This window comes from Bufo gargarizans, chromosome 3 (assembly GCF_014858855.1).
Source record: "Bufo gargarizans isolate SCDJY-AF-19 chromosome 3, ASM1485885v1, whole genome shotgun sequence".
Lineage (NCBI taxonomy): Eukaryota > Metazoa > Chordata > Amphibia > Anura > Bufonidae > Bufo > Bufo gargarizans.
This window is the reverse complement of record NC_058082.1, coordinates 469,413,283-469,440,826: the sequence shown is the minus strand read 5'-3', so window position 1 is coordinate 469,440,826 and position 27,544 is coordinate 469,413,283. Positions and strand designations below refer to the sequence as shown.

The 27,544-nt window shown below is 45.7% G+C and overlaps 1 protein-coding gene across 1 annotated transcript in view; it reads right to left on the bottom strand.

Annotated features, from left to right (window-relative positions):
- The window catches only part of LOC122932369 (stomatin-like), an 84,422-nt gene that overhangs the window by 5,396 nt on the left and 51,482 nt on the right, over nucleotides 1-27,544 (bottom strand). Inside the window, exons 5-7 of the mRNA XM_044286739.1 lie at nucleotides 18,332-18,414; nucleotides 14,854-15,057; nucleotides 888-1,022 (exon numbers count right to left, since the gene is read on the bottom strand). Of these exons, the coding sequence (XP_044142674.1) occupies nucleotides 888-1,022; nucleotides 14,854-15,057; nucleotides 18,332-18,414 (422 nt within the window). The remainder of the gene's footprint in view (nucleotides 1-887; nucleotides 1,023-14,853; nucleotides 15,058-18,331; nucleotides 18,415-27,544) is intronic.

Sequence of the window (27,544 nt, the reverse complement as noted above, 5' to 3'; positions counted from 1 at the left end):
TCATTTTAAATCGTCCCCTTTAATAAATTTAGTGCATCTTCTGCTAGTCAGAAAAGCAAATCTACACCGCAATCTACAGTTTCTGGCGCAAATTATAGTAAATCTGTTGGGCTGTAATGGCCCTGCTTTGCAAAATTGGCAGAAAAAAGTAAAGACACAAATCTTTGCGTAAATGTCTCACACAAAATACTGGCATATGTAGGTTAATAAATTACCCGCTTGTTTCTTAGGAACTGCTACAGTCACACAGTGCATGCTTGGTATACAGCATTCAGAAAGCCTGGTCATATTCTGGAGTGTACAGATTACAGGTTGTGCAGGCGGTATATATTGACCACCTATCCTCAGGATATCAGATCGGTGTGGGTCTGACACCCAGCACCCCCGCCGATAAGCTGTTTAAAGAGGAGGGGGCACTCCGTATGAGCACTACTTCTTCTTCTTCATATCCGTCGTCTTGGAGGGGCAGTGTAATGACAAGTCACTTGAATGGAACGGGTACTTGTAATTACACTACACCGCTGGTGCAAGGTGGGCGACGAGCAGTGTAATGAAGAGGTAGCAGCACTTGCATGGGGGTCCGCCTCCTCTTCAAACAGCTGATCGGCGGGGTTCCAGGTGTTGGACCCCCACCGATCATATATTGATGACCTATCCTGAGGATGGCTCACCAATATATATATATAGCTGTACAACCCCTTTAACCACAAATATTTTTTGCTAAAACTCCCAGTAACAAAGCTGAAAAACTATTTTGTGAGAACAATGAATGGCACCATCATTCTGATTAAAGACCGACACCAGTGAGGATGGCATATGCCACTTGCTGATGGTGGCTAGCTCCATTCACAGTTCAAAGTAATGAGCGCAAGATGACATCATGATACCTTTGCTCTGGCTTCGCGGGCAGCTTCTGCTTCAGCGGCCATTGCTCTCTGTAAAGACGATGGCAATTTGACGTCCTTTATTTCCACGCGCTCCACCTTAATTCCCCATTCTTTTGTAGCATCGTATAAGATTCTCTGTGGATACAATAGAGATGACATTCTCATAAGTAATTAGGTCCTAATGTCCCCACTGAATGGCAGCAAGCAGAGGTCAGACAGTTTTTTGCCACATTTGGCAAGGGCATGGCCTAATGGGAAAGGAAGTGTGACCTTTTTGCTCCAAAATGCTCCAAAAATGATGACATGGAATTCGGAAAGAAAGGTCTTTGTTTACTTGGCTACAGCAACCTCTGCCGTCTTACGCTGTACACTACAGAGGCCAGTGACTGGCTGCAGCAGTCATGTTGGTATACAGGAACATCATGGCTGCCGCAAAGTAAATAAAGACCGGAAAAGGGTTTTCCAAGATTTTATAACTGTTGAACTATGCTCTGGTCATCAGTATCTGATCGGTGGAGGTCCGACAAGCGGGACCTCCGCCAATCAGCTGTTTTGAGAAGGCAGTGGCGCTCTTGTGAGTGCCGCTGCCTTCTCTGTGCTTACCAAGCACAGCACCAAACATTAAAAAACGGCTATACTTGGTTGTGATCAGTCCCATTCACTTGTATGGGGCTAAGCTGCTCCTAGGCCACATGAACGATGTACGTGCCATCACACACGGCCTAGGGAAACCTGCTCACAGGAGAGTAGCTGCCTTCTCAAACAGCTGATCGGCAGACCCCCACCGGACCCCCACTGATCAGATAATGACCTATCCAGAGGATAAGTAATCAGTTATAAAGTCTCAGAAAACCCATTTAACCCCTTAGTGACCACCCATACATGTTTTTCCGGCGGTCACTAAGGGGCCTTGGGCTGGAGCGCCGCCTCTACAAACAAGCGCAGGAGCTCCCTGCTGTGTATTACGGCGATCACCAAAAATGCCGGCAGAAGGGCTGCTGGCAGTAAAAAAAGTCTCCAGTGCAAGGATCGGGCAGCTTAGCTTTCCCCACCCCCAGTACCTCAACAAAGATGGCCGCCGCCCCCGGTACAGTTCTCTCTCCTCAGAAGAGGAGAGAGTGGATAGAAGGGTGCCCTGACTGGTCCCCTATGACCCTGATCGGGGCAATATGGCCACTAATTAAGATTTTAAAAAGTTTAATAAAGGGCAGGAGCACGTACCAATAATAAAAAAAAATGGCGCAGACATGTGCACTGGTTACTGTGCTGAAGATCTGCCTTCAGCACAGTAACCATTACTATTGGTCCCTGATCATGTGGCCACCATGATAACCCTATCATGGAGATCACATCCATTATATTTACTGAACACAGCCAGGACATGGGCTGTGCTTCTCTCTCTCCCCTCAGTGCAGTTGTTCTGTGAGGAGAGAGAGATCAGACTTTTGTCCTGGCTGTGTGATTTACTGTGAAAAAAAGAAAAATCAATTTATAAACTGTCCGTCCGTAACTGGCGGTGAGTGGGCGCCCGTCATTAGGCGTCTATTAGGGCTGGTCAGTTACTTTCATTAGGGACCCTGTGTCCTTCTGTTACTGGCGGTCAGAGGCCATCTGTTGCTGTCCGTCTGTCACTGGCGGTCAGTGGGCATCTGTCACTGTCCATCTGTCACTGGCGGTCAGAGGCCATCTGTCACCGTCCGTCTGTTACTGGCGGTCAGAGGCCATCTGTCACCGTCCGTCTGTCACTGGCGGTCAGAGGCCATCTGTTAGTCGGTCAGTGGGAATCTGTTAGGGTCCGTCCATAATTATTGGTCAGTGGACACACCCCTTCTGACGCTAGCGAACATTTACTTTTAATTTTTAGGGTGGGATATATTTATATATTTTCTCTTTCTGAGATTTTTTGTAAAAAAAATTGCTCTAAGAATATACAGTGCGGAACAGGCATATGAATTTCTATGCTCTAAAAACTCTGAAACCAACACCGCTTCAGAGGCAGAAATATTTTCTGATAGCGAGGACTCTAGCTCCGCTTCCACCCCCAGACCCCATAACCATATGGTGGTAGAAGTCGCCACCTCATCGCATTCACCACCCAGCGGTCCCATCCACTCTACTACGTGGGTTCCTGCTTCATCATTTCCCCCCCCCCAAGTACCCCAATTTTTATCTACTCCCCAAATTAATGTGGACGTCATCAATTTTACCCCTTATGATTTTTTTCATTTATTTGTGGACGATAAAGTCCTGGAATTAATTGTGCAGCAGACTAATCTGTACGCCACACAATTTGCTGTACAAAAGCCCACGTTTATTTATCTAAGATGGTGGACCCCCACAAATGTCCCTGAAATGAAAACATTTTTGAGGCTTACCCTGGACATGGGCATTGTAAAAAAAAAACATCTGTCCGGTCCTATTGCACTGCGAGTACGGTCCACTCAACCCCTGTGTTTGCAGCAGTTATGTCCCGAAACCGATATGAAGGCACTGGCCACCAATGAAATTGAAACTGAGGAGGGAGGGGGGTCTGCCCCCTGCTGCCTGGGCAGCCCCTGATCTCTTATAGGGGGCTATGATACGTACAATTAACCCCTTCAGGTGCGGCACATGAGGGGTTAATTGTACGGATCACAGCCCCCTGTAAGAGATCGGGTGCTGCCAGGCAGCAGGGGGCAGTCATGTACACAGTTCGTAGTATATTCTCACTATGGGAACACCTCTGTGTTAGAATATACTGTCGGATCTGAGTTTTCACGAAGTAAAAACTCAGCTCTGAAAAAGCTTTTATGCAGACTGATCTTCGGATCCGTCTGTATGAAAGTAACCTACGGCCACGGATCACGGACACGGACGCCAATCTTGTGTGCATCCGTGTTTTTTCACGGACCCATTGACTTGAATGGGTCCGTGAACCGTTGTCCGTCCAAAAAATAGGACAGGTCCTATTTTTTGGACGGACAGGATACACGGATCACGGAGGCGGATGACAAACTGTGCATTTTCTGAGTTTTCAACGGACCCATTGAAAGTCAATGGATCTGCAGAAAATCACGGAAAACGGAACAACGGCCACGGGTGCACATAACGGTCATGTGCATGAGGCCTTAGTTTTTTCTATTCCTCTTGTAGTTTGCACCCTTTAGTCACCGCTGCAAAGGAAGTGTGCTCCAATAGTGAAGTCCTGTAGGCAATTCTACCGTATACATTTTTATTATACTCACAAACATAGATGTAAAAGCATATACATCACTTAAAACCAGCCAAGTGATCATGGCCGACATGGGTTTCGCTCCAAATGCTTCATCAGGGGCGTATATGTACCTCAATCATTAACAAGGTTCTTTAAAAATCCGTCCATACTCCCTCCCCCTCCCCCACCATTCCACATTGCAAGCCCCAGATTCTCATATGTATTATAGGACCACCAATAAAAACATCTAAAAATAACATATCTATTAAAATCCTATCGTTGTTTCCAACCGCATATTTTTCTTTCTTTACATCAGCACGTCCCCAATTACTAGCCAATCCTGGAAAAGCATTACGAGTTTCACATTCACTCCGTTCCTTTTCTCCTAGCAGAGGAATGCAAGGGGGCTCAGGTAAGTCACGATTATATAGGATTATGTCAAACATGGTTTTAAATCACACTCCACATTCAATCCTTGTGGCTGAATGGTATCCATCATACAGCCACTTCACTTCTTGTCGATCTATTTTAGCAACAGTGTTCCCTCCTCGCCAATTACTCTTCACTACCTCTACTCCAGTGAACTTAGGTCCCCTTCTTCTGGTGAGCGACACCCCATGCTTTTCCAAACCCTTTTTGATATTCCTGATGTGCTCTTGCACCCTCACTTTAAGCTTTCTCCTGGTGCGGCCCACATACTGGAGGCCACAAGGGCACTCCAGCATGTACCGGTAAACCACACCAGAGCTTTCATACGTTATTATACCTTTTATAATCTTTATTCCTCTTATTTGAGTGTATTGTTGGTGTCATTCTCAATTTTTCATCCTTATTTCTGTTTCTCCATGGAAGACAGAACCCATACCATAGGAATTTATTCTGCTTTCCCTTCCCAATATCCATGGATAATAACGTATGAAAGCTCTGGTTTGATTTAGTACAATCTGTGCAAGTTTGTGTAAATAGTGACCACAATACTTCACTATTAGTGCGGTTTTTGGCATTCCACGGGGCTCTTAATGTTGAGAAGACGTCTGTGGGAATCAATGTTTTACCCGTGTATAAAGTTGGATGGCTCTGGGAGAAAGTAGTTACTGGTAGGGATCGCGCGGTCCACTGAAATATATTGTCTGTTTGTGAATACAACCCGCTTCACATTTGGGAGGATTAAGGCAACGTATTGGAAGAAAAAAAAGTTTTTTTTTATATTGCATGGGGTAAAATTATATAAGGTGTGCGAGAGCACAACCAGCTACACCTGCGGTCTGTCTGTATATGAGGGAGAGACTCCCAAGTTAACCCCCCAGCCTGCCCCGAAATTATTGGGACATCGGGAAAAATTGTGTGGGATCTATTTGCGCCATTCCTACACAAAGAGTACCATGTGTACACTGATCATTTTTATACCAGCATATCCCTTTTTAAATCCCTCCATGCTGCAAACACAGGGGCTTGTGGGACAGTCTGTAAAAGTAGCGTGGGATACCCACAACCGCTGGTGTCTAAGTGTTTGGAGAGAGGAACATCCTTCGCCCTTATGTAACATCCCAGAGTATGTTACCAAACTCTTTCTCCCTGCTACAACATGTCAGGTGTATATTTACTGTCATCTTGTGTAATCTAACATTGCATTCTCCATTATGTGCATTTTCTATGCCTGTTTCATAAATTTGCTGTAATTTTCATGTTCACCAGCAAGTGGTAGCAATGTGTTTAGTTCAGTTTAGCATATCTAGACTGGAATAGTACATTCCAATCTAGCCCCCCCCCCCCTCCCTCTTTGAGGAGGTGTGGAATGTTCCCACTTCCTGCCTCATGGGGAGGAAAGAAAGTTCTAGTTATTGTACCAGCCACCCCTGCTGGGGGAGGTTGTGTTAGTAGGAGCTCCCAGAAACAGGGATCCCAACCCCGTGATCCAACCTCGGCTGAGGTTAAGGATCCATTTCCCCAGGCTGAGTCACCTATCTCAGCTGGTGGACAAAGAAAGCAGCAATTACAGAACTATAGATCTCCAGGAAGACACCACCATACCCTGCGAGCAGTCCTGTAAGTACAGATCCACAGACAAAGAGAAGATAGATACCTCTTCAGCTAGTCAGGCCCAAACAAAGCAGACTAAAGACAGAGCAGAAGATAGATACCTGCCAGATTCTACTAGGCGTATGTACAAGAAGCAGAATACTTATAAATTCCTGCCACATATTGCCAATACCTGCTGGGATCCTAGACTATTGCTGTACCTGTATGGATCAAAGCTGCATATCACCAAGTAAACTCAAGTTGGACTCTATTACCTGTTTGGATCTCAATTATTCCTCAATTACTCCTATTAACAACACTCAATTTATTGCAAGTGAGCCAGGCGTCCAGCCGTACCCAGGTAGGAGACACCGTTGACACTACACAGAGACATTATCCCCCTCTGGCATTCCTCACCTGGTACGTGAGCTATAACACCTTAACGGGCCCTGAGACTATAACCTGCGCACATTGCAATTGGCATCACAAACTAAAAACTATTAATTTTGCGCCAGTGTGCATTAGTCACAATCCGGCTTACTGCACTTGCAAGTGACCAGCTGCTAGCCCTGATGTGGAAGGATAGGAAGGATGTCTACATGCTGACCACCGTGCACGCAGACACTACAGTAGCAGTTAGGGAGAGGGGGGCTACTGCTGACAAGCACAAAGCGGTCTGTGTGACAGATTATAATAAATTTATGGGAGGTGTAGACCTCTCGGACCAGGCGCTTCAACTCTACCTGGTGAAGCAAAAAAACAGGGCCTGGTATAAAAAGGTAGAAATCTACCTCATTCAGATTGCTACCTATAATAGTTTTGTTTTATTTAAAAAGGCCCAAGGAAACCTCAACTTCCTTGAGTTCCAGGAGAAGGTGGTTGAGTCTCCTGTTTGAGTCCCCCGCACCTGGGCAAGCCTTTGAATATGAGGATGTTCAAAGGCTTTCAGAACGCCACTTCCCTCACTCTGTCCCTGCCACTGCCAGCAAGACATATCCTCAGAAATGATGCCGGGTATGTAGCAAACACGGAAGGAGGAGGGACATCCGATTTTACTGACCCAGTTGCCCATCACAACCAGGCCTCTGCAATTACCCCTGTTTTGAGACGTACCATACGGTTGCTAATTATACATTTTATTTAATACCAAGGGGGGGGGGGGTCTTTTTAGGAAGTCAACATAGTCTCATTTTCTGTTTAGCTTGTGGACTTTCCAGGGAGGGAGGGAGGGATCCTTTTGGGGTCGGTTGTGGAGCAAATTTTTTTTTCAGACATTGGAACAAATTTTACCTTTTTCTGATTTGTTTTCTTCATTTTCCTGATTTCATTTTTTATGACTATGTCCTGCCACACAAAGCAGTTCCATTCCATTCCATTCACATTACTGTATCATGATATTGGCATGATATTTTTTTATTTGGAGGATCTCTAATGATTGAGTTTAGGGCTGCAACGATTAATCGATGTAATCGATTATAATCGATAACTGGATTCGTTGTCGACGAATCCAGTTATCGAATAATCGCCGATTCGTGCTATGCGGGCGGGCGGTCACTGCATCTTTATTTTACCTTTTACAATGACGCTCCTGTAACAGCCAGGCAGAGCGGACGGCGGCGTAACGTCACTTACTCATGTGACACGCCTGCTCCGCCTCCTTCATTCATGAAGTGGGCGGAGCAGGTGCGTCACGTGAGTGAGTGACCTTTACGCCACCGTCCGCTCTGCCTGCTACTGGAGCGTCATTGTAAAAGGTAAAATAAAGATGCAGTGATTAGTCCGACTAAGCATCGGGGCCGGGGCTGTTATGGGGAGGGGGGAGGATCTGTCTATGGCACTGCTATGGGGAGGGGGGAGGATCTGTCTATGGCACTGCTATGGGGAGGGGGGTCTGTGTATAGCACTGCTATGGGGAGGGGGGTCTGTGTATAGCACTGCTATGGGGAGGGGGGTCTGTGTATAGCACTGCTATGGGGAGGGGGGTCTGTGTATAGCACTGCTATGGGGAGGGGGGTCTGTGTAGAGCACTGCTATGGGGAGGGGGGTCTGTGTATAGCACTGCTATGGGGAGGGGGGGTCTGTGTATGGCACTGCTATGGGGAGGGGGGGGTCTGTGTATGGCACTGCTATGGGGAGGGGGATCTGTGCACTGTTATGAGGAAAGGGATCTGTGCACTGTTATGCCCATAACAGTGCACAAATCCCCCTCTCCATAACAGCGCCGCCCACATATCCCCCTCTCCATAACTGCGCCACCCACAGATCCCCCTCTCCATAACTGCGCCACCCACAGATCCCCCTCTCCATAACTGCGCCACCCACATATCCCCCTCTCCATAACTGCGCCACCCACAGATCCCCTCTCCATAACTGCACCACCCACAGATCCCCCTCTCCATAACTGCGCCACCCACAGATCCCCCTCTCCATAACTGCGCCACCCACAGATCCCCCTCTCCTTTTCTGCGCCTCGCACAGATCCCCCTCTCCATAACTGCGCCACCCACAGATCCCCCTCTCCATAATAGTGTCGTCCACAGATCCCCCTCTCCATAATAGTGTCGTCCACAGATCCCCCACAATAGTGTCGTCCACAGATCCCCCACAATAGTGTCGTCCACAGATCCCCCACAATAGTGTCGTCCACAGATCCCCCACAATAGTGTCGTCCACAGATCCCCCACAATAGTGTCGTCCACAGATCCCCACAATAGTGTCGTCCACAGATCCCCCACAATAGTGTCGTCCACAGATCCCCCACAATAGTGTCGTCCACAGATCCCCCACAATAGTGTCGTCCACAGATCCCCCACAATAGTGTCGTCCACAGATCCCCCACAATAGTGTCGTCCACAGATCCCCCACAATAGTGTCGTCCACAGATCCCCCACAATAGTGTCGTCCACAGATCCCCCACAATAGTGTCGTCCACAGATCCCCCACAATAGTGTCGTCCACAGATCCCCCACAATAGTGTCGTCCACAGATCCCCCACAATAGTGTCGTCCACAGATCCCCCACAATAGTGTCGTCCACAGATCCCCCACAATAGTGTCGTCCACAGATCCCCCACAATAGTGTCGTCCACAGATCCCCCACAATAGTGTCGTCCACAGATCCCCCACAATAGTGTCGTCCACAGATCCCCCACAATAGTGTCGTCCACAGATCCCCCACAATAGTGTCGTCCACAGATCCCCCACAATAGTGTCGTCCACAGATCCCCCACAATAGTGTCGTCCACAGATCCCCCACAATAGTGTCGTCCACAGATCCCCCACAATAGTGTCGTCCACAGATCCCCCACAATAGTGTCGTCCACAGATCCCCCACAATAGTGTCGTCCACAGATCCCCCACAATAGTGTCGTCCACAGATCCCCCACAAGTGTCGTCCACAGATCCCCCACAAGTGTCGTCCACAGATCCCCCATAATAGTGTCGTCCACAATTTGTTTTAATATGGCCTTTGAACATAATTTTTCAAGTAAGATCATATAAACCTCTCTGTTTTGTAATTTTGTTGTTTTTCCCGATTAATTGATTAATCGTAGAAATTAATCGGCAACTAATCGATTATTCTAATAATCGTTAGCTGCAGCCCTAATTGAGTTGTTCCTCACCAGTACGCTAAGGGCTTTATTAAGAATTATATTTTTTGTTGACACCCCACAACTCGTCTAGAAATACTGACATCATTCTGGGAATTAGTGGTCCATCACTGTACTTACAGATGGTTCTGGACACTATCCTTTTATATATTCTGCAGGTGACTGGTTGATTGTGTGCATAGCGGTTTCTACCTTGCCGGGTAGGGGCCTGTTATGGTGCACTGCATCACTTAGCACGTTTGTCTCTCATATAGGGATTGATGGGGCTAAAGAGACGTTGTACGACCAGTCACTATCCTTGAATGCCAGCTTGTCATTATAGCCCTATCGGTCTTCTTGTAGCTTGTGAACAAACTGGAATTGGCAACATAGTTGGAGACATTTTGCTCCGTTTTCTTGGACTTGTTGCCTTTGGCCTCATGCACATGACTGTTGTTTTGGTCCGCATCCGAGCTGCAGTTTTTGCGGCTTGGATGCGGACCCATTCACTTCAATGGGGCCGCAAAAGATGCGGACAGCGTTTTCTTCTACGCTTGTGAGTCCAACCTTTTGCAAGTGTGTGTGACCACAATACTTCACTATTAGTGCGGTTTTTGGCATTCCACTCTTAATGTTGAGGAGACGTCTGTAAGAATCAATGTTTTACCCGTCTGTATAAAGTGGGATGGCTCTGGGAGAAAGTGGTTACTGGTACGGATCGCGCGGTCCACTGAAATATAAATAGGTCATTTTCTGATGACACATTCCCTTTAAAGCCGTCTTTGGACAAATATATTAATAACAATGTATATCACACGGTATGATGTCTGAGGTTTGCAGATTGCAGTATTCACTTCTGTTCCGGTTGCTTTATGCAATCATTAACTGCGCGGAAAAAGGCCATAATCATTAACCCTGCAAGTTACAGGTAGTACAAAGGCTGCATATTCTGGTATGTATTACAACTAGAGATGAGCGAACTTCTGTTTTTAGGAATAGCGGAGAATCCCGATCTGGAACCGGATATGGATTCCGACTTCCGTTGTGGTCCGTGGTAGCGGAATCAATAATCGGCCATTATTGATTCCGCTACCACGGACCACAACGGAAGTCGGAATCCATATCCGGTTCCAGATCGGGATTCTTCGCTATTCCTAACCCGAACTTTAGACGCCGAACTTAAAACAGAAGTTCGCTCATCTCTAATTACAACGACTGTGTATGGCAGAATCCTTTATGGATTAGATGCTAAGGGGAGATGTCTAGGTCCTGCTCACACTTGTGTTAGGGCTGTATTACCCCAACAGATTATCTGATCAATATCTGTCCAATCAGACCATTAGTTGATGTGTATAACAAAAGATCTGTGTGTGTAAACGGCCACCGGACCGAGGATTGGTCAGAAAACCTGTCAGATAATCTGCTGGTGTAATGCAGCCCTTAGGGCTCATGCACGCGCCCGAATTACAGCTTTGTTTTGTATGGAGCTATAAGGACGCCTTCACATGTTGCATAGTTTTTTGGGGGAGAAATTTCTGCAACAGAAAATCAGTTCCATTCAACTCAATGGGGACAACAAGACCATGTATTTCTACATTACCCCAGTTCAGGTGAATGGAACAGATTTTCAATCACAGAAATTCCTGCCACAAAATCTGCCGAGTGAGAAGGCAACCTAATAGGGCTACCATGCATGGGCCCTCTCCTGTCTGCACGTATGCCTCTGATTTCTAATGGTGGCATGCTCCGTTGGACTCCGTATGGACAGAGGTATTCTCATCATTGCCTATATTTCTGTACAGTGATGGTCAGTTCGCAGTGTTCGCCAGCGAACACATGCGGGCTGCCATTTTGACTCACCCGCCCGGCGATGCACAGGTAAGCCCTTACATGTGCCTGTTCCGGGAGCCGGTCTGAAACAAATGCGGTCACCGGGAGCAGGCAGTTCCGAGAACAGCCGCCGGGGGCCTTCATCGGGCTGTTCTCGGAACTGCCTGCTCCCGGTGACTGCATTTGTTTCAGACTGGCTCCCGGCACAGGTAAGGACTTACCTGTGCATCGCCGGACTTGTGAGTTAAGTTGGCAGCTCGCATGTGTTCGCTGGTGAACACGGCGAACTGCCCATCGCTGTTTCTGTACACATGGGGCAAATTTATCAATGGTTTTATGCCACAAAAGTAGCCTAAAAAAGTTGCAGATAATTGCATACACTATATATGCGTTATAATTTGCAACTCTCTGCACTTCCATTCTCACCACTGGTGACAAAGTGGGCAGAACGTAACTGTATGCAGCAAGTGAATGAGAGTTTTTAAAATCAAATTAAGGCTACTTTCACACTAGCGTTCGGGGCTCCGCTTGTGAGTTCCGTTTGAAGGCTCTCACAAGCGGCCCCGAACGGATCCGTACCCTAATGCATTCTGAGTGGATGCGGATCCGCTCAGAATGCATCAGTCTGGCACCGTCTGTCCTCCGCTCCGCTCAGCAGGCTGCTTGCAGCGTTCGGGTGTCCGCCTGGCCGTGCGGAGGCAAACGGATCCGTCCAGACTTACAATGGAAGTCAATGGGGACGGATTCGTTCAAAGGTGACACAATATGGTGCATTTTTCAAACGGATCCGCCCCCCATTGACTTTCAATGTAAAGTCTGGGCGGATCCGTTTGCATTTTTTTGTTCATGGTAATGCAAACGGATCCGTTCTGAACGGATCTAAGCGTTTGCATTATAGGTGCAGATCCGTCTGTGCAGATACCAGACGGATCCGCACCTAAACGCAGGTGTGAAAGTAGCCTAATTCTTCTGCGGAAAATACCCATTCTGTATATGAGAAAATGAGGCCCTACCCTAAGGCAAGTCATTTTCTTTCAAATGAGACGTGCAAATCGATTCATCTGATCAAGCAGAGCTCTGCACCTGTGACAAGGTGTCCCCCAAAGCGGAGGATGCCCCCCCTGCCGCTTGTCATCTAGGCTGGCCCTGGCAATCTGCTGCGAGAGGCAGTACACTTCCAGGTAGCGGCACATGAACATGCCGAAGCATGACCGCTAGTCAGAGCAGCGTCGCGAGCGCAACATTGTCAGGGCCCTGGCCTCAGCTTGGGGGATACTCTGTTTGACGAGATGAGTTGATTCTGAAGAATCTATTTTCTCTCATCTCCACTATGAAAGTATTGTTCCTCAGAAGCACTGCATCTTGGGGTACAGCTACACACTGCGATGCCCCTGCGATTCTGGCCAGTGTGCGCACGCCACATAGCAGCGAACAATTCCAGGGAATCCAGGCTCCACTGTGCACATACGTTAGTCGCCTTAAAAATCAGTGTAGGTTAAAGAGCATTAACCCCAAAAAAATGTAAATGTAATTGACTCCATGTATTAGGCCCCTTTCACACGGGTGAGAATTCTGCGCGGGTGCAATGCGTGAGGTGAACGCACTGAATCCGGACCCATTCACTTCAATGGGGCTGTTCAGATGAGCAGTGTTTTTCATGCATCACTTGTGCGTTGCGTAAAAATTGCAGCATGCTCTATATTCAGCGTTTTTCATGCAACGCAGGCCCCATAGAAATAAATGGGGATGCATGAAAATCGCAAGCATCCGCAAGTGCGGATGCAATGCGATTTTCACGCATGGTTGCTAAGTAAAAGGTCCATTGTGGGGTTAAAAAAAATAAATAAATGTAACTTACCTCATCCACTTGATCGCGCAGCCGGGATCGTCTTCTTTCTTCTTCTTCTTCTTGCAGGACCTGGCTTGAAAAGGACTTTCAGTGATGTCATCGTGCTCACCACGTCAGCGCAGGTCCTGCTGAATGAAGATAGAAATTTTCTATCTTCATTCAGCAGGACCTGCGCTGACGTCACCGAGTGCGATGACGTCACCGAAGGTCCTTTTCCAGCCAGGTCCTGCAAGAAGAAGAAGAAAGAAGACGATCCCGGCTGCGCGATCAAGTGGATGAGGTGAGTTACATTTATATATTTTTTTTAACCCCACAATGGACCTTTTACTTAGCATTATTTTCCCTTATAACCATGTTATAATGGAAAATAATAAAATATACAGAACACCAAACCCAAACCCGAACTTCAGCAAAGAAGTACCACAGTCAGTTTTTTATCACGCGCGTGCAAAACGCATTGCACCCGCACGATAAAAACTGAACATCGGAACGCAATCGCAGTCAAAACTGACTGCAATTGCGTACCTACTCGCACAATTTTCCCTGATCGCATACGCAACGCATCCGGACCTAATCCAGACACGCTCATCTGCAAGGGGCCTTAGGCTACTTTCACACTTGCGCTTTCCCTTTCCGCTATTAAGATCCGTCATATGATGTACCTGTCACTGTATGCTGCATGCAACATATTCTGTGTGCGTTTGTCTGTACCGTGTAAGTGCCTTGTTACTCTTTTTCAATAAAACGAGTTTAAAAAAAAAGATCCGTCATAGGATCTCAATAGCAGGGGAAACCGCTTACGGTTTTTCCCCTATTCATTGTCAATAGGGACAAAACTGAACTGAACGAAACGGAGTTCACCATAATGAATTCCGTTCCGTCTGGTTGCATCCCCATCGCAGACAGAATAACGCTGCAAGCTCATCGCACTCTATGTAAGTCAATGGGGGTGGATCTGTTTTCTCGGACACGAAAGAAAACTAATCCGTCCCCCATTGACTTACAATGGTTTTACAGATGGATCCGTCGTCTTGGCCATTTTAGAGATAATACTACTGGATCTGTTCAGAATGGATGGAGACGGTTATATTATTGTGACGGAAGTGTTTTTGCTGATCCATGACGGATCCAGAAAAAATGCTGGTGTGAAAGTAGCCTTATAGGTGCAAAGTCTTTCAATATATTATTCAAGAGCTGTGGCTACAGATACTCATGACTGTGTGTACAGAGGTGGTCACCCAACTTTACAAAGACCCTGAATGGTATACAAAGCTGCTTTTATAGGCAGCCTTCCTCTCCTGGTCCTCTACTGGTCTGCTTGTGTAAATGTCAGTTGTTGCTAATGATCTGGCATTTATTCATGCACCAAGAGGATCAGGATGAACAGAGTCTGTAGCATGGAACCCATTCATATAATAAGACATTGGGTTTTTATAAACGGCTGTAATCTATGGGAGCCTCCAGGAAAACCTCTTCCTATACTTACACCCATATGATCAGCCATTTCTTCACGGTCTATCAAAATGTCGGTCAGGCTTTTGGTTCCCAGCATATTCCGCAATGTGGTCTGTGCCAGCATCTGAGTAGCTTGATTGGCGTTGTCCACTTTAACTACTGTGACAATTGGATTGAAAACCCGGTAGAAGACCACAGCATCGACCATGATGGTTACAGAATCCTTGGTGAGAACCTGTAAGTACAGTAAAACATGGCTGCAGTACAGGTGCGCACTGATCTACACAGTGCTGGACCCCATTCCTTAACATTGCATTTTTCCAACTATGAAAGATGACTGGTCTGAAATGTTAAATTAGGAAAGGGCCTCTGCAAAACAGATTTACATTATTATTGCATTTATTTAAAGGTGTTTCCAACTGTAAAGTTTAAAGTATTTGGCTGGATGTGATTGAGGGAGCTCGGCATTATTTTGTTACTATCATTATTTTTTGCCATTAAGGTTCAGCACTGATGTGATTATTAATTAGGCTTATAGATTACTATAGATGGTGTTCTGAGCTCTCACTGTTACTGCCCGGTGCTGTGTCGCCCTCTTGTGTCCTTTTGGGTGGATGTCTGCTGCAATATGTAACTCTTGTCATTTTATTCAATTGATTACTAATAAAGATATGTGTTTTCAATGCATCTTGCAAGGTGTGTTTTTCATTATTTTTGGGGCTTTAGCTACAGGAAACATTTAAAGGAGTTGACTGCTGCTAAAGGAGATCTACAGGTTATAACATTCAAGGGTTCACTTACTTGTTTCCTCTCTACTATGGCTGTTTACTTAAAGGGGGTCTACAGTTTGTTTAAACTGATCGGCAGGGGTCCGACACCCAGGACCTCCGCCGATCAGCTGTTTGAGAAGGCAGAGGCGCTCCAGCAGCGCCGCGGCCTTCTCACTGTTTGCCGCTGTTCAAGTGAACAGAGCTTAGCCCCGTACAAGTCGTGACGTCACTGGGCCAGCGGTAAACAGTGAAAAAGCCGCGGCGCTGCTGCCTTCTAAAACAGCTGATCGGCGGGGGTCCCGGGTGTCGGACCCCCGCCGGTCAGATGCTGATGATCCAGAGGATAGATCATCAGTTAAAACAAACTGCAGAACCCCTTTAATAAAAGAGGTAAACGGCACAACTCCGTATGGCTTTTTCAGTATTTTGCGATCTGCAAAAAATACGGATGACGTCCGTGAGCATTCAGTTTTTTACGGAACAGCTGGCCCCTGATAGAACAGCCCTATCCTTGTCAGTTATGCAGACAATAATAGGACATGTTCTATCTTTGAACGAAACAGAAAAACAGAAATACATTAACGGAAGGCATACGGAGTACCTTCCTTTTCTTTTGCGGATCCATTGAAATGAATGGTTCCGTATACGGAACGCAAAAAACGGAACATAAACGGGGGGAAAAAAACGTTTGTGTGCAAAAGGCCTTAGTTAGATTGTGTTTGCCCCAGGTGGACAACCTTGTTCATACACCCAACTAGGGCCACACTCAGGCCCCCTTAAGTACCTAAAAGGGGTTTCTCCGGCATTTTTATACTCCCTTTGGATACCTTTATTTAAATAACACATAAAACCTGTTTAAACTTGGATTCCATAGGATTTTTTTTATAAAAATGTATTTCTATTTGCTTCGTTTTCCTGTGGGTTTATTTTTCGACACAACAATGTAAAGCTTCATTTCTGCCTTCTCCTTATACCTGTGCTCTTTGGTGAAGCATCCAGTATTTATTTCTGGCTCCAGAGGACAAATATGTCTAGTAAGGGTGCGTTCACACCACCGTATGTATTTTGAGGATCGCAAAAAATACGGACGATATCCTTGTGACATCCATGTTGCATTTGTTTTTTTTGCGGATCCAATGTAACAATGCCTATCTTTGTCCGCAAAACAGACAGGAACAAGACATGTTCTATTTTACTGGGTTACGGAACAGACATATGGATGCAGATAGGACACAGTGTGTATTTTTTGCGGACCCACTAAAATGAATGGGTCCACAACCGATCCACAAAAAATGTGGATCGGATGCGGACTAAAATACGGTCATGTGAATGCACCCTAAGGCTTCATGAAAACCCCCATAGCAGGTACATGCCCGTATTGCAACCTGCAAACAGCGGTTCTGCAATAAATGGGCACTGGCAGAAACGGTGTGGAACGGAGGCATAGATTGGAAGCCCAAGTGCTTCCGTGAGTTTTCTGTCCGTGCCTCCGCACCGCAAAAAAGTAAAGCATGCACTACTTTTATGTAGTGTGGATCGCTATTAACAGACGGCAGGCACTTGGTCAATGCCCGTGCATTGCGGACCACAATTTGCGGTCCGCAGCACGAGCATGGCCGGCACACATTTATGTGCATGTGGCCTAAGGTCTCGTTCTCACGAACGTTTTTTGCTTTCCATATACGGGCCGTTTTTTGCGTTCTGTATACGGAACCATTCATTTCAATGGGTCCGCAAAAAAAGCGGAATGTACTCTGTATGCATTCCGTTTCTGTATTTCCGTTCCGTTGAAAGATAGAATATGTCCTATTATTGCCCGGAACACATACGGAAATGCATCCGTATGTCTTCCGTATCCGTTCAGTTTTTGCGGAACCATGTATTGAAAATTTTATGCCCAGCCCAATTTTTTTTTTAATGCATTCAGTTTCCGTATTTCCGTTCCGCAACATTTTGAGTCAGGTCCTATTATTGTCCGCAAGTCAAGTTCAGTGGCTCCATTCAAGCCAATGGGTCCGTATAAAAAAACGGAATGCATACGGAACACATGTCCGTATGTCATCCGTTTTTTGCGGATCTACGCTGTAGAAATGCAATGCCCAGACCATTTTGCACATGTGTTTGCAATCATTGCAAAGTTCCTGTTTTTGCGGAAAAACGGAACGGAAACGGAATAGATACAAAAAACTGAACAACGGATCCGTGAAAAACGGACCGCAAAACCATACGGTCGTGCGAACAAGCCCTAAGGAGGCTGGCACGCAGTGCAGTTCTCAATTTAGCCAGTTTAGCAGCCTCATTAAACCCTGGTGTTCTGCATTTTAGGAAGGGTTTTATTCATTTCAGCTAGCTACAATAAAAAACTGCACCCTGAATGCTTGTCAGAACTGCACTGTGTGCCAGCACCCCCAACATGACATGGCTAGGGATAGTATGTTCTGTTGCACTATCTAACATGGCCACTAGATGGCAGTCACAGGATTGACTTTCATCGGCGGTGGAAAATTATGCTCATGTATACTAAAATGTGTCGTCGTGTCTTCATTCTCTACATGTCCTCCTCACGGCTGTCATGTTTCCTTCAGCTAAATGACATTTTTATTTTACATAAATGTGACCCTGTATTGCATAATTTCATAACAGAACATCTGGGTCAATCGCTTGCAATTAAATGGAAATCGCTGCCTATGCCCTGCTCGCTGGCATGTAATTTCAGTGTAGCGTATAATTAATACTCACTTCTTGGGGAGGGACTGCGAATGACACAGTTCTCAAATCGAGCCGACAGAAGTCATCGGTGCACGGAAGAATCCAGAAAATCCCTAGGGAAAAGGGAGAGAACAATAAATGAGTTTAGGGCCAGTATTGAGATATTGTGGATTCCAATGTACAGCTCTGACAGTTTAAAAGTTCCGCAACATGAGGGGTGTGCATACTTATGCAATGAATGTTTTTACCTTAAATCACTTGTTACTTATGCCTCATAGCCTGCCACTCCTGTCATGCGCACCGGCTCATGTTGGTCCAGCTTCCAGTCCCTTGCTGGTCATGTACGCCGCTGCAGCCAATCGTGGGTTTCAGCAGGGACATGTCTCCAAAGCGAACATCACCGCTGAAGCCAGTCACTGGATGCAGCAGCGCAGGTGACAATGTCCATACCAGGGTGGAAGAAAACAAGCCGGTAACTGAAGATAGTCAAGCGGAAGCCAGCCCGCAGGATCGGAGAGCGAGGAGCAGGTAAGTATAAATCTGTCAATAGCTGATGCAGGCTACAGAGCATATGATAACACTCCCTGCCCTACCTGAATCCTAAGAAGCCCACATTTCGCAGTTATTTAAAAAAAAATATATTTTTTGGAGAATCCCTGCACAATGCCATGGTTCGTAGAACTACAGTATCTTAACTTTCTTTTTATTTTTTATTGTGATCACAACAAAGCCATTGGGGGTGATTTACTAACAGTTTTACGCCTTTTTATGGTGTAAAGTTGTCGCATGGCCCTTTTGCGACTTATAAACACCCGGGCTGGGGCCAGGACTTCGGCCCAGGCAAGTTTACTAACTTTATGCCTGGCAAAATGTGTAAAAGTTGACAAAAAAAAACTATGCGCAGACTACCAAGGATACGCCTAATTTATAGCGGGGTGTGCGCCTTCAGGAAGCATACCGGTGTAAATGGAAGTTAAAAGACCAAAATACCTGATGGTCAAAATAACCCCCAATATGTATGGACTCTTCTGAAAACGACATGATCACCTGTATAAGGGTATATTTACTGGTGCCCTTTTTAGGCGTTTTTTTTTTTTCCTGTTTCTCATGTGATTTTTGTAGTTGAAAACCACAACACTGCTATGAAAGTTCCGTGAGGCTAGGGCTACACGACGACATTTGTTGCAGTAATGTTGCGCTAGTCTATGATGTCGGATGGATTTTTGTGCGACTGTCGTGTCGCAGTCGCAGGATGTCGCAGTGCGACACCATAGACTAGCATTCTAAAATATGTTACATTACTGCGACATGAATGCTGCACGACACATGTCGCCGTGTAGCCCTAGTCTAAGGAAGCCTTCACACGTGGTTGAAAATATGCAGGCGTGTATTTTTACAATTATGCAGATCTGCGTGTAAAATTTGGTGTAGTTTTTTATGTGCAGATTTATTTGTGAATTTTGATGCCGATTTCTGCGCGGATCACATCCCCCATTGGAATAGAGACATTTTGTTTCAGAAAAGCCGCAACACATCACTGTCTACACTGCCGAATATTGTTCTGCACTGGAACACACTTTTCAATCTCATAAAATATGCTGGGCATTTTCTAGTGGATTTTTCCACCACGGTTAAAGGCATCTTAATGGTGAGGCCACAGATAACAGCCGTGTAGAGTTTAACCATAGCAAAAAAAAACATGGTAAGAAAACAATACTGCATTGTGTGGACTCTAAAAACACACTCATTGAAAAAAATATATATACTGCACCACAAAGGAGTTGTTGCAATGAAGCTTTCTATGTGTAAATGTAATGATGATACATGGAAGTGATTACAATATTAGAGCGAAAGGATAGGTTTATTAGGGAAAACTGTACAATGGAAGAAGTCTCTAGGACCCTGTTGGGCCGCCTCTAGTCTGGATACAAGATGAGATACGGTCTCTAGTCTGGATACAAGATGAGATACAGCCTCTAGCCTGGATACAAGATGAGATACGGTCTCTAGCCTGGATACAAGATGAGATACGGTCTCTAGCCTGGATACAAGATGAGATACAGCCTCTAGTCTGGATACAAGATGAGATACGGCCTTGCGCCTGGATACAAGATGAGATACAGCCTCTCGCCTGGATACAAGATGAGATACAGCCTCTCGCCTGGATACAAGATGAGATACGGCCTCTAGCCTGGATACAAGATGAGATTCGGCCTCTAGCCTGGATACAAGATGAGATATGGTCTCTAGTCTGGATACAAGATGAGACACGGCCTCTAGCCTGGATACAAGATGAGATACCGGTCTCTAGCCTGGATACAAGATGAGATACAGCCTCGAGCGTGGATACAAGATGAGATACGGCCTTGCCCCTGGATACAAGATGAGATACGGTCTCTAGTCTGGATACAAGATGAGAGATGGTCTCTAGTCTGGATACAAGATGAGATATGGTCTCTAGCCTGGATACAAGATGAGACACGGCCTCTAGCCTGGATACAAGATGAGATACGGTCTCTAGCCTGGATACAAGATGAGATACGGTCTCTAGCCTGGATACAAGATGAGATACGGCCTAGCGCCTGGATGCAAGATGAGATACGGTCTCTAGCCTGGATACAAGATGAGATACGGTCTCTAGCCTGGATACAAGATGAGATACGGCCTAGCGCCTAGATGCAAGATGAGATACGGCCTCTAGCCTGGATACAAGATGAGATACAGCCTCGAGCATGGATACAAGATGAGATACGGTCTCTAGCCTGGATACAAGATGAGATACGGTCTCTAGCCTGGATACAAGATGCGATACGGCCTCTAGCCTGGATACAAGATGAGATACGGCCTAGCGCCTGGATGCAAGATGAGATACGGTCTCTAGCCTGGATACAAGATGAGATACAGCCTCTCGCCTGGATACAAGATGAGATACAGCCTCTCGCCTGGATACAAGATGAGATACGGCCTCTAGCCTGGATACAAGATGAGATTCGGCCTCTAGCCTGGATACAAGATGAGATATGGTCTCTAGTCTGGATACAAGATGAGACACGGCCTCTAGCCTGGATACAAGATGAGATACCGGTCTCTAGCCTGGATACAAGATGAGATACAGCCTCGAGCGTGGATACAAGATGAGATACGGCCTTGCCCCTGGATACAAGATGAGATACGGTCTCTAGTCTGGATACAAGATGAGAGATGGTCTCTAGTCTGGATACAAGATGAGATATGGTCTCTAGCCTGGATACAAGATGAGACACGGCCTCTAGCCTGGATACAAGATGAGATACGGTCTCTAGCCTGGATACAAGATGAGATACGGCCTAGCGCCTGGATGCAAGATGAGATACGGTCTCTAGCCTGGATACAAGATGAGATACGGCCTAGCGCCTAGATGCAAGATGAGATACGGCCTCTAGCCTGGATACAAGATGAGATACAGCCTCGAGCATGGATACAAGATGAGATACGGTCTCTAGCCTGGATACAAGATGAGATACGGTCTCTAGCCTGGATACAAGATGAGATACGGCCTCTAGCCTGGATACAAGATGAGATACGGCCTAGCGCCTGGATGCAAGATGAGATACGGTCTCTAGCCTGGATACAAGATGAGATACGGTCTCTAGCCTGGATACAAGATGAGATACGGCCTCGCGCCTGAATACAAGATGAGATACAGTCTCTAGCCTGGATACAAGATGAGATACGGTCTCTAGCCTGGATACAAGATGAGATACGGCCTCGCGCCTGGATACAAGATGAGATACGGCCTCTAGATAGAAGATGAGATATAGTTGGGCATGGAAGCATACAGGTTCTGTATGATAAGCAGCAGCACATTTGCACAGAGATGTCACAGCTGGACCTATAGATCCTGCACACTCATAGGTTGCTGAAGCTAGCATCCCAGCAGGTCCCATAAATTACTGATTAGTGATAAATCTGGTGATCGGGCAGCCAAGGAGGTGTTACAATCTGGTGGAGATATGGGAAACCCTTGCTGCGTGTGGGTGAGCATTATCCTGCTGAAAAATACCAGTTGGAAGCCCTGCCATGAGAGGAATACACGTGGCCTCAGGATGTCCTGCACTTATCGCTGAGCTGTTAGTGTCCCTCGTATCACTACTAGGGGTGACTGACTGTCTTATGTGATGGCTCCCAGATCATCATACCAGTAGTTGGGGCTGTGTGTGGCTCCAGAGCAAAAGCAGAATAGGAACGCTCACCTTCAGGCATCCATACTCAAACCTGACCGTCCAGGGTACCCAAACAGAACCTGGATTCTTCATACATACAGTTCCAGTGCGTAGCAACTGAAGGTAGCGGTGGCTGGCTGTCAATTGCAGGACATGTAATGGGCGCCATGACACCAAATAAGTGCCTGGACAACAAAACTGTTGGAGCTGCTCGTGCTTGTTGGCAGATCCAACAATCCACTCTACAGGTGGTCTGTCTGGCCCATCTGGAGCCTGTTCAGTGTGCCCATGCCCTCGCATAACCACTGATCCCAACACCTCCTAATAGCCAGATCAGAAAGGCTTGGATGGTGGGCAATTAGTTGAAACAAGAATCCTACCTCTCTCAGTCCAATGACGCACCCCAGCTCAAAGTGTATCAACTGATCAAAATGTCTTCCAGTGTGTCACAGAGGTATATCTAGCAGTCAATGATCTCTCGCCAAAAGGTACACTACCCAAAAGTAATCTCTGAGAATATTTTTCTCACGCAGCTGGGGAAACTATTTACGCCCTCTTGTGGCAAGACCCAGTGTCTAACCACACCTGTAATCATTTACATATGCGCCTGAGACAAAACTACATGCAGGGTTTTGCAGCAATCTGTCATTTCTATCAGCGTGCGTTCTTTATCTCAGTGAGTGTATATATCATCCTAAGGCCTCTTTCACACAACCGTATGGCTTTTTCAGAGTTTTGCGGTTGTTTTTTTACGGATACGTTCTGTTTCCGTTTTGTTTTCCATTACGTTTTCCGTATGGCATATACAGATGTATACAGTAATTACATAGAAAAAATTGGGCTGGGCATAAAATTTCCAATAGATGGTTCCGCAAAAACTGAACGGATACAGAAGACATACGGATGCATTTCCGTATGTGTTTAGTTTTTTTGCGGACCTATTGACTTGAATGTATCCACGGAACGTGATTTTCGGGCAATAATAGGACATGTTCTATCTTTCAACGGAACGGAAAAACGGAAATACGGAGTACATTCCGTTTTTTTTTTGCGTAACCATTGAAATGAATAGTTCCGTATACGACAGGCAAAAAAACTGCCCGTAAACGGGAAAAAAAATGGTTGTGTGAAAGAGGCCTTAGAATACAGCGCTGGACTTTGGTGTGCAAATGCTGCAGATTTGCCACAGATCTTATGTTTTGCATTGCAAAGGGTGAAATCCCAGCTTAAACCGAAATGATGCACCGCAGGTCAACTTAGGATTTCATTGTGGATTTCTCAGAAAATCTCATCCACTTTGCTGCTACTGTAAACACTGTGGATATCTGCTTCTAAACATACCCATGGTTTACTCCACCCTAGATCCCTACTGGAAGTAAACTGAACTGACAGCAATACTCCCTATTAGGGCTTGTTCACACGACCGTGGCGTTTTTTGCGGTCCGCAAATTGCGGATCTGCAAAAAACTGATGCCGCCCGTGTGCCTTCCACAATTTGCGGAACGAAACAGGAGGCCCATTATAGAAATGCCTATTCTTGTCCGCAAAACGGACAAGAATAGGACAGGAACACAGCAACGGATGCGGACAGCACACAGAGTGCTGTTTGCATCTTTTGCGGACCCATTGAAATGAATGGTTCCGTATGTGGAACGCAAAATATGTTCGTGTGAACGAGCCCTTAGGCTTCATGCAAACGACCACGCCATTTTTTGCAAAAAAACGAAGCCGCCTGTGTGCCTTCCGCAATTTGCGGAATGGAACGGGCGGCTCATTGTAGAAATGACAAGAATAGGACATGCTATATATTTTTTGCGGGGCCTCAGAACGGAGCAACGGATGCGGACAGCACAGGGAGTGCTCTCCGCATCTTTTGCGGCCCAATTAAAAACAGTTGTGTGCATGAGGCCTTATGCTAAGTTTATGAGGGAGATTTACCATTAAAAGGGTTGTCCGCTTTTTTATACATCTAACCTATCCTGAGGATAGGTCAACAATATCAGATCGGCAGGGATCCGACTCCTAGCACCCCTCCCGATCAGCTGTTTGAAGACAACGCAGCGCTCATACAAGCACTGCCGTCTCTTCTCTGTTCCCTTGCTCGCCGTCTCAGCAGTGAGCAGGTGTAATTACAAGTCCACTGTCCCCATTCCCTTCAATGGGATGGCTCCTTTCTATTCAAGTCAATAGGAGGGAGCCTCCTCCAAATCCAGCTTTAAAATAAAAAGATTACATATCATTATTATAAAATTACTTTATTAAAGGCACGGCTTGTCCCCTATTTTCTTTTATAGGAATTTAGCAAACTTTTAGAAATTTTTATGACATGAGTTATGTTTTATCAGTCTAAGGCCTCATACACACGACCGTTTTTTTTTGCGGTCCGCAAAACGGATTTCCGTTGTTCCGTGATCTGTGACCGTTTTTTCTTCCGTGGGTCTTCCTTGATTTTTGGAGGATCCACGGACATGAAAAGTGAAAAAAAAAACTAAGTCAAGTTTGCATTGAAAATGATAGGAAAAACGGACACGGATCACGGACGCGGATGACTATCTTGTATGCATCCGTGATTTTTCACGGACCCATTGACTTGAATGGGTCCGTGAACCGTTGTCAGTGAAAAAAATAGGACAGGTCATATTTTTTTCACGGACTGGAAAAACGGATCATGGACGCGGAAGCCAAACGGTGCATTTTCAGATTTTTCCACGGACCCATTGAAAGTCAATGGGTCCGCGAAAAAAAACGGAAAATGGAACAACGGCCACGGATGCACACAACGGTCGTGTGCATGAGGCCTAAGGCCCACAGTCATTGAAAACTATTGGCATGTTCTAGCGGAAACAAAAAATTTATATTTGACTACAGTATTACTACAGTAAATGTTATCACTAATGAGCCATTTATGTTAAGTCGGAAATTGGAAAAATAGAGGAGATGTCTTAAGTTACTAATTCCACACAGGGGTGGATTTGGCATTTCTGAGGCCCCAAGCAAAGTTATGGGGACCCCTGTTGCACTGCTATCACCACCTCTAAGCTCTGCCCTACTCACCCGTTAAGTCCCAGTCCTGCTATTGCTCTACAGCTAGAAAGGGCCCCTGTGCCCGGATGCACTGGTGATATGTCCGTCCCTTTAGTTGTTTTTTCAGCCAACCATTTGTGGCCAGCATACTGTAGGGCTCCCTGAGGGGCATTTGCTTGGTTTGTGTGGAGGTAAAGTCTACCACTGGTTCCTGCGCTGGTCATCTTAAGCCACTTAGGATATCATGAATGAAAAGGAAAGGTAAGGAAGGACACATCTGTTGGAATGTATATGCCTGATGTACATGGAATAGGACAAATTCCACCTAGGCAGATTGTGTGCATATTGGGGCAAATTTATTACACCCTACTCTCCAGAATTCTGGCTTCAAAAAGTCGCAAAAAGGGTTTAGCATTTTTTTTTAGCTTATTTGCATACAAAAATTGTGAATTTTTGCATTTTTACACCACTAGTTCCAGTTTTGAAAAGTGGGTAAGAAGGTGGATGTGGTTATCTATATAATTTAGTTTCACTTAATATAGATCACTACGACTTTTTTTTTTAAGAGTTGCAAATAAATTTGCAAAGTCACTTTAGTAGGGGGAGTGGTGGAAAAAAAAAAACTGGAGAAGGATTTCTAGAAGTGTGAGGTTTAAAGATGGTCCAAATTGAAAAAACAACATTCAAGACTTGGTGCAAGGTACACCAACGCAGACTTAAGCAAAAACTGACTTCAAATATTTCCTTTGTGATAAATTCCTCCCATTATCTCTATTTGGGCTGTAGTCTGTGTCCATCACATCACCACAAACCCTTACAAGCAAAATATACCCCCTGTGAACTGTCCTACACCGACCACACAACAGTACATGGTCTGCGTATACTGTACATGGGTGGATTAGACTTCATAAATTATAACAGTTCCATAAATACAGCCCTTGTAATATAATCTGAGTATACAGTATATGCTTAAATTACTGAGCGGAGTGAGAAGAGGATCGCATTACAGTTAATTACCAGTCGGATCTCATGAGAATATCATGTTAACTACTGATGACACCTGAGAGACGTCTCAATCCAGGAGGCCTATCTGTTATGGATTATAGGACGGTGAAATTGTCCGCCATAAAATCCATAAAGTCCGTGTTAGCCTGCGGGGATGAAATACCTGCGTTCCGTTCTTCTGCAGAATACTAATTCCACGGAGGAACAGAACACAAATAATGTCTTGTTGCGGATTTCATGTCGCCGAATGTCTCTATTCATTTCAATGGACATGTAATCCACAAAGAAATCCGCAGCATTATTCACAAAGACAATACCCACCCTGATCCGTTACAGAAAAATTGGCAAGAAAATGTGCAGCATAAACTGAAACTTTGTAAGACTCGCACCTGCGGATTTTGGTGCGGAAAATTCCGACATGTGTGAGGGCACTCTCAAGCATTTATTTCTTATTAGGTCAGGATCTCAAGGGCAGGGCTTTAGGAGTGGAGCCCACTCAGAGATAAAGTATAATGGAAAGATTTGCAATCGCTGTCGGCTGAACATTCACTCTCCCGACTCCCTCATACTCATACATGCTTGGTTCGGCTGAGCGTGTATATGTCTTAAATGGGAAGAGAGGAGAAAACCACCGCCAGACATCTTTGCTGGTGGATATTTCCTGGAAGAACAAAAGAATTAGGTTAAAAAGTTCAGTCCATCCGTTCCTTCTCTCCCTCAACATGTCAGTGGAAAGTTAGGACCTTTCCATTAGATTGATGGAAATGACAGAATCGGTGGACAATACACTAATGTGTATGGGGACCTTAAAGAAGTTTTCCAGGATTCTGGTCTTTGGTATATGGTTCCCTAGCTTGATATGCCTGTCACTCTGTTTTGGTGTCTTGGCTCAATTCAGCAATCTTCTGGTCCCTGGTACGGATTAGGTTATGTGCACTGCTGCAGCCAATGACTGGCCTCAGCAGTGGCATGCTGTTTGGGGACACGTCACTGCTGAGGCCTGCACATGGCC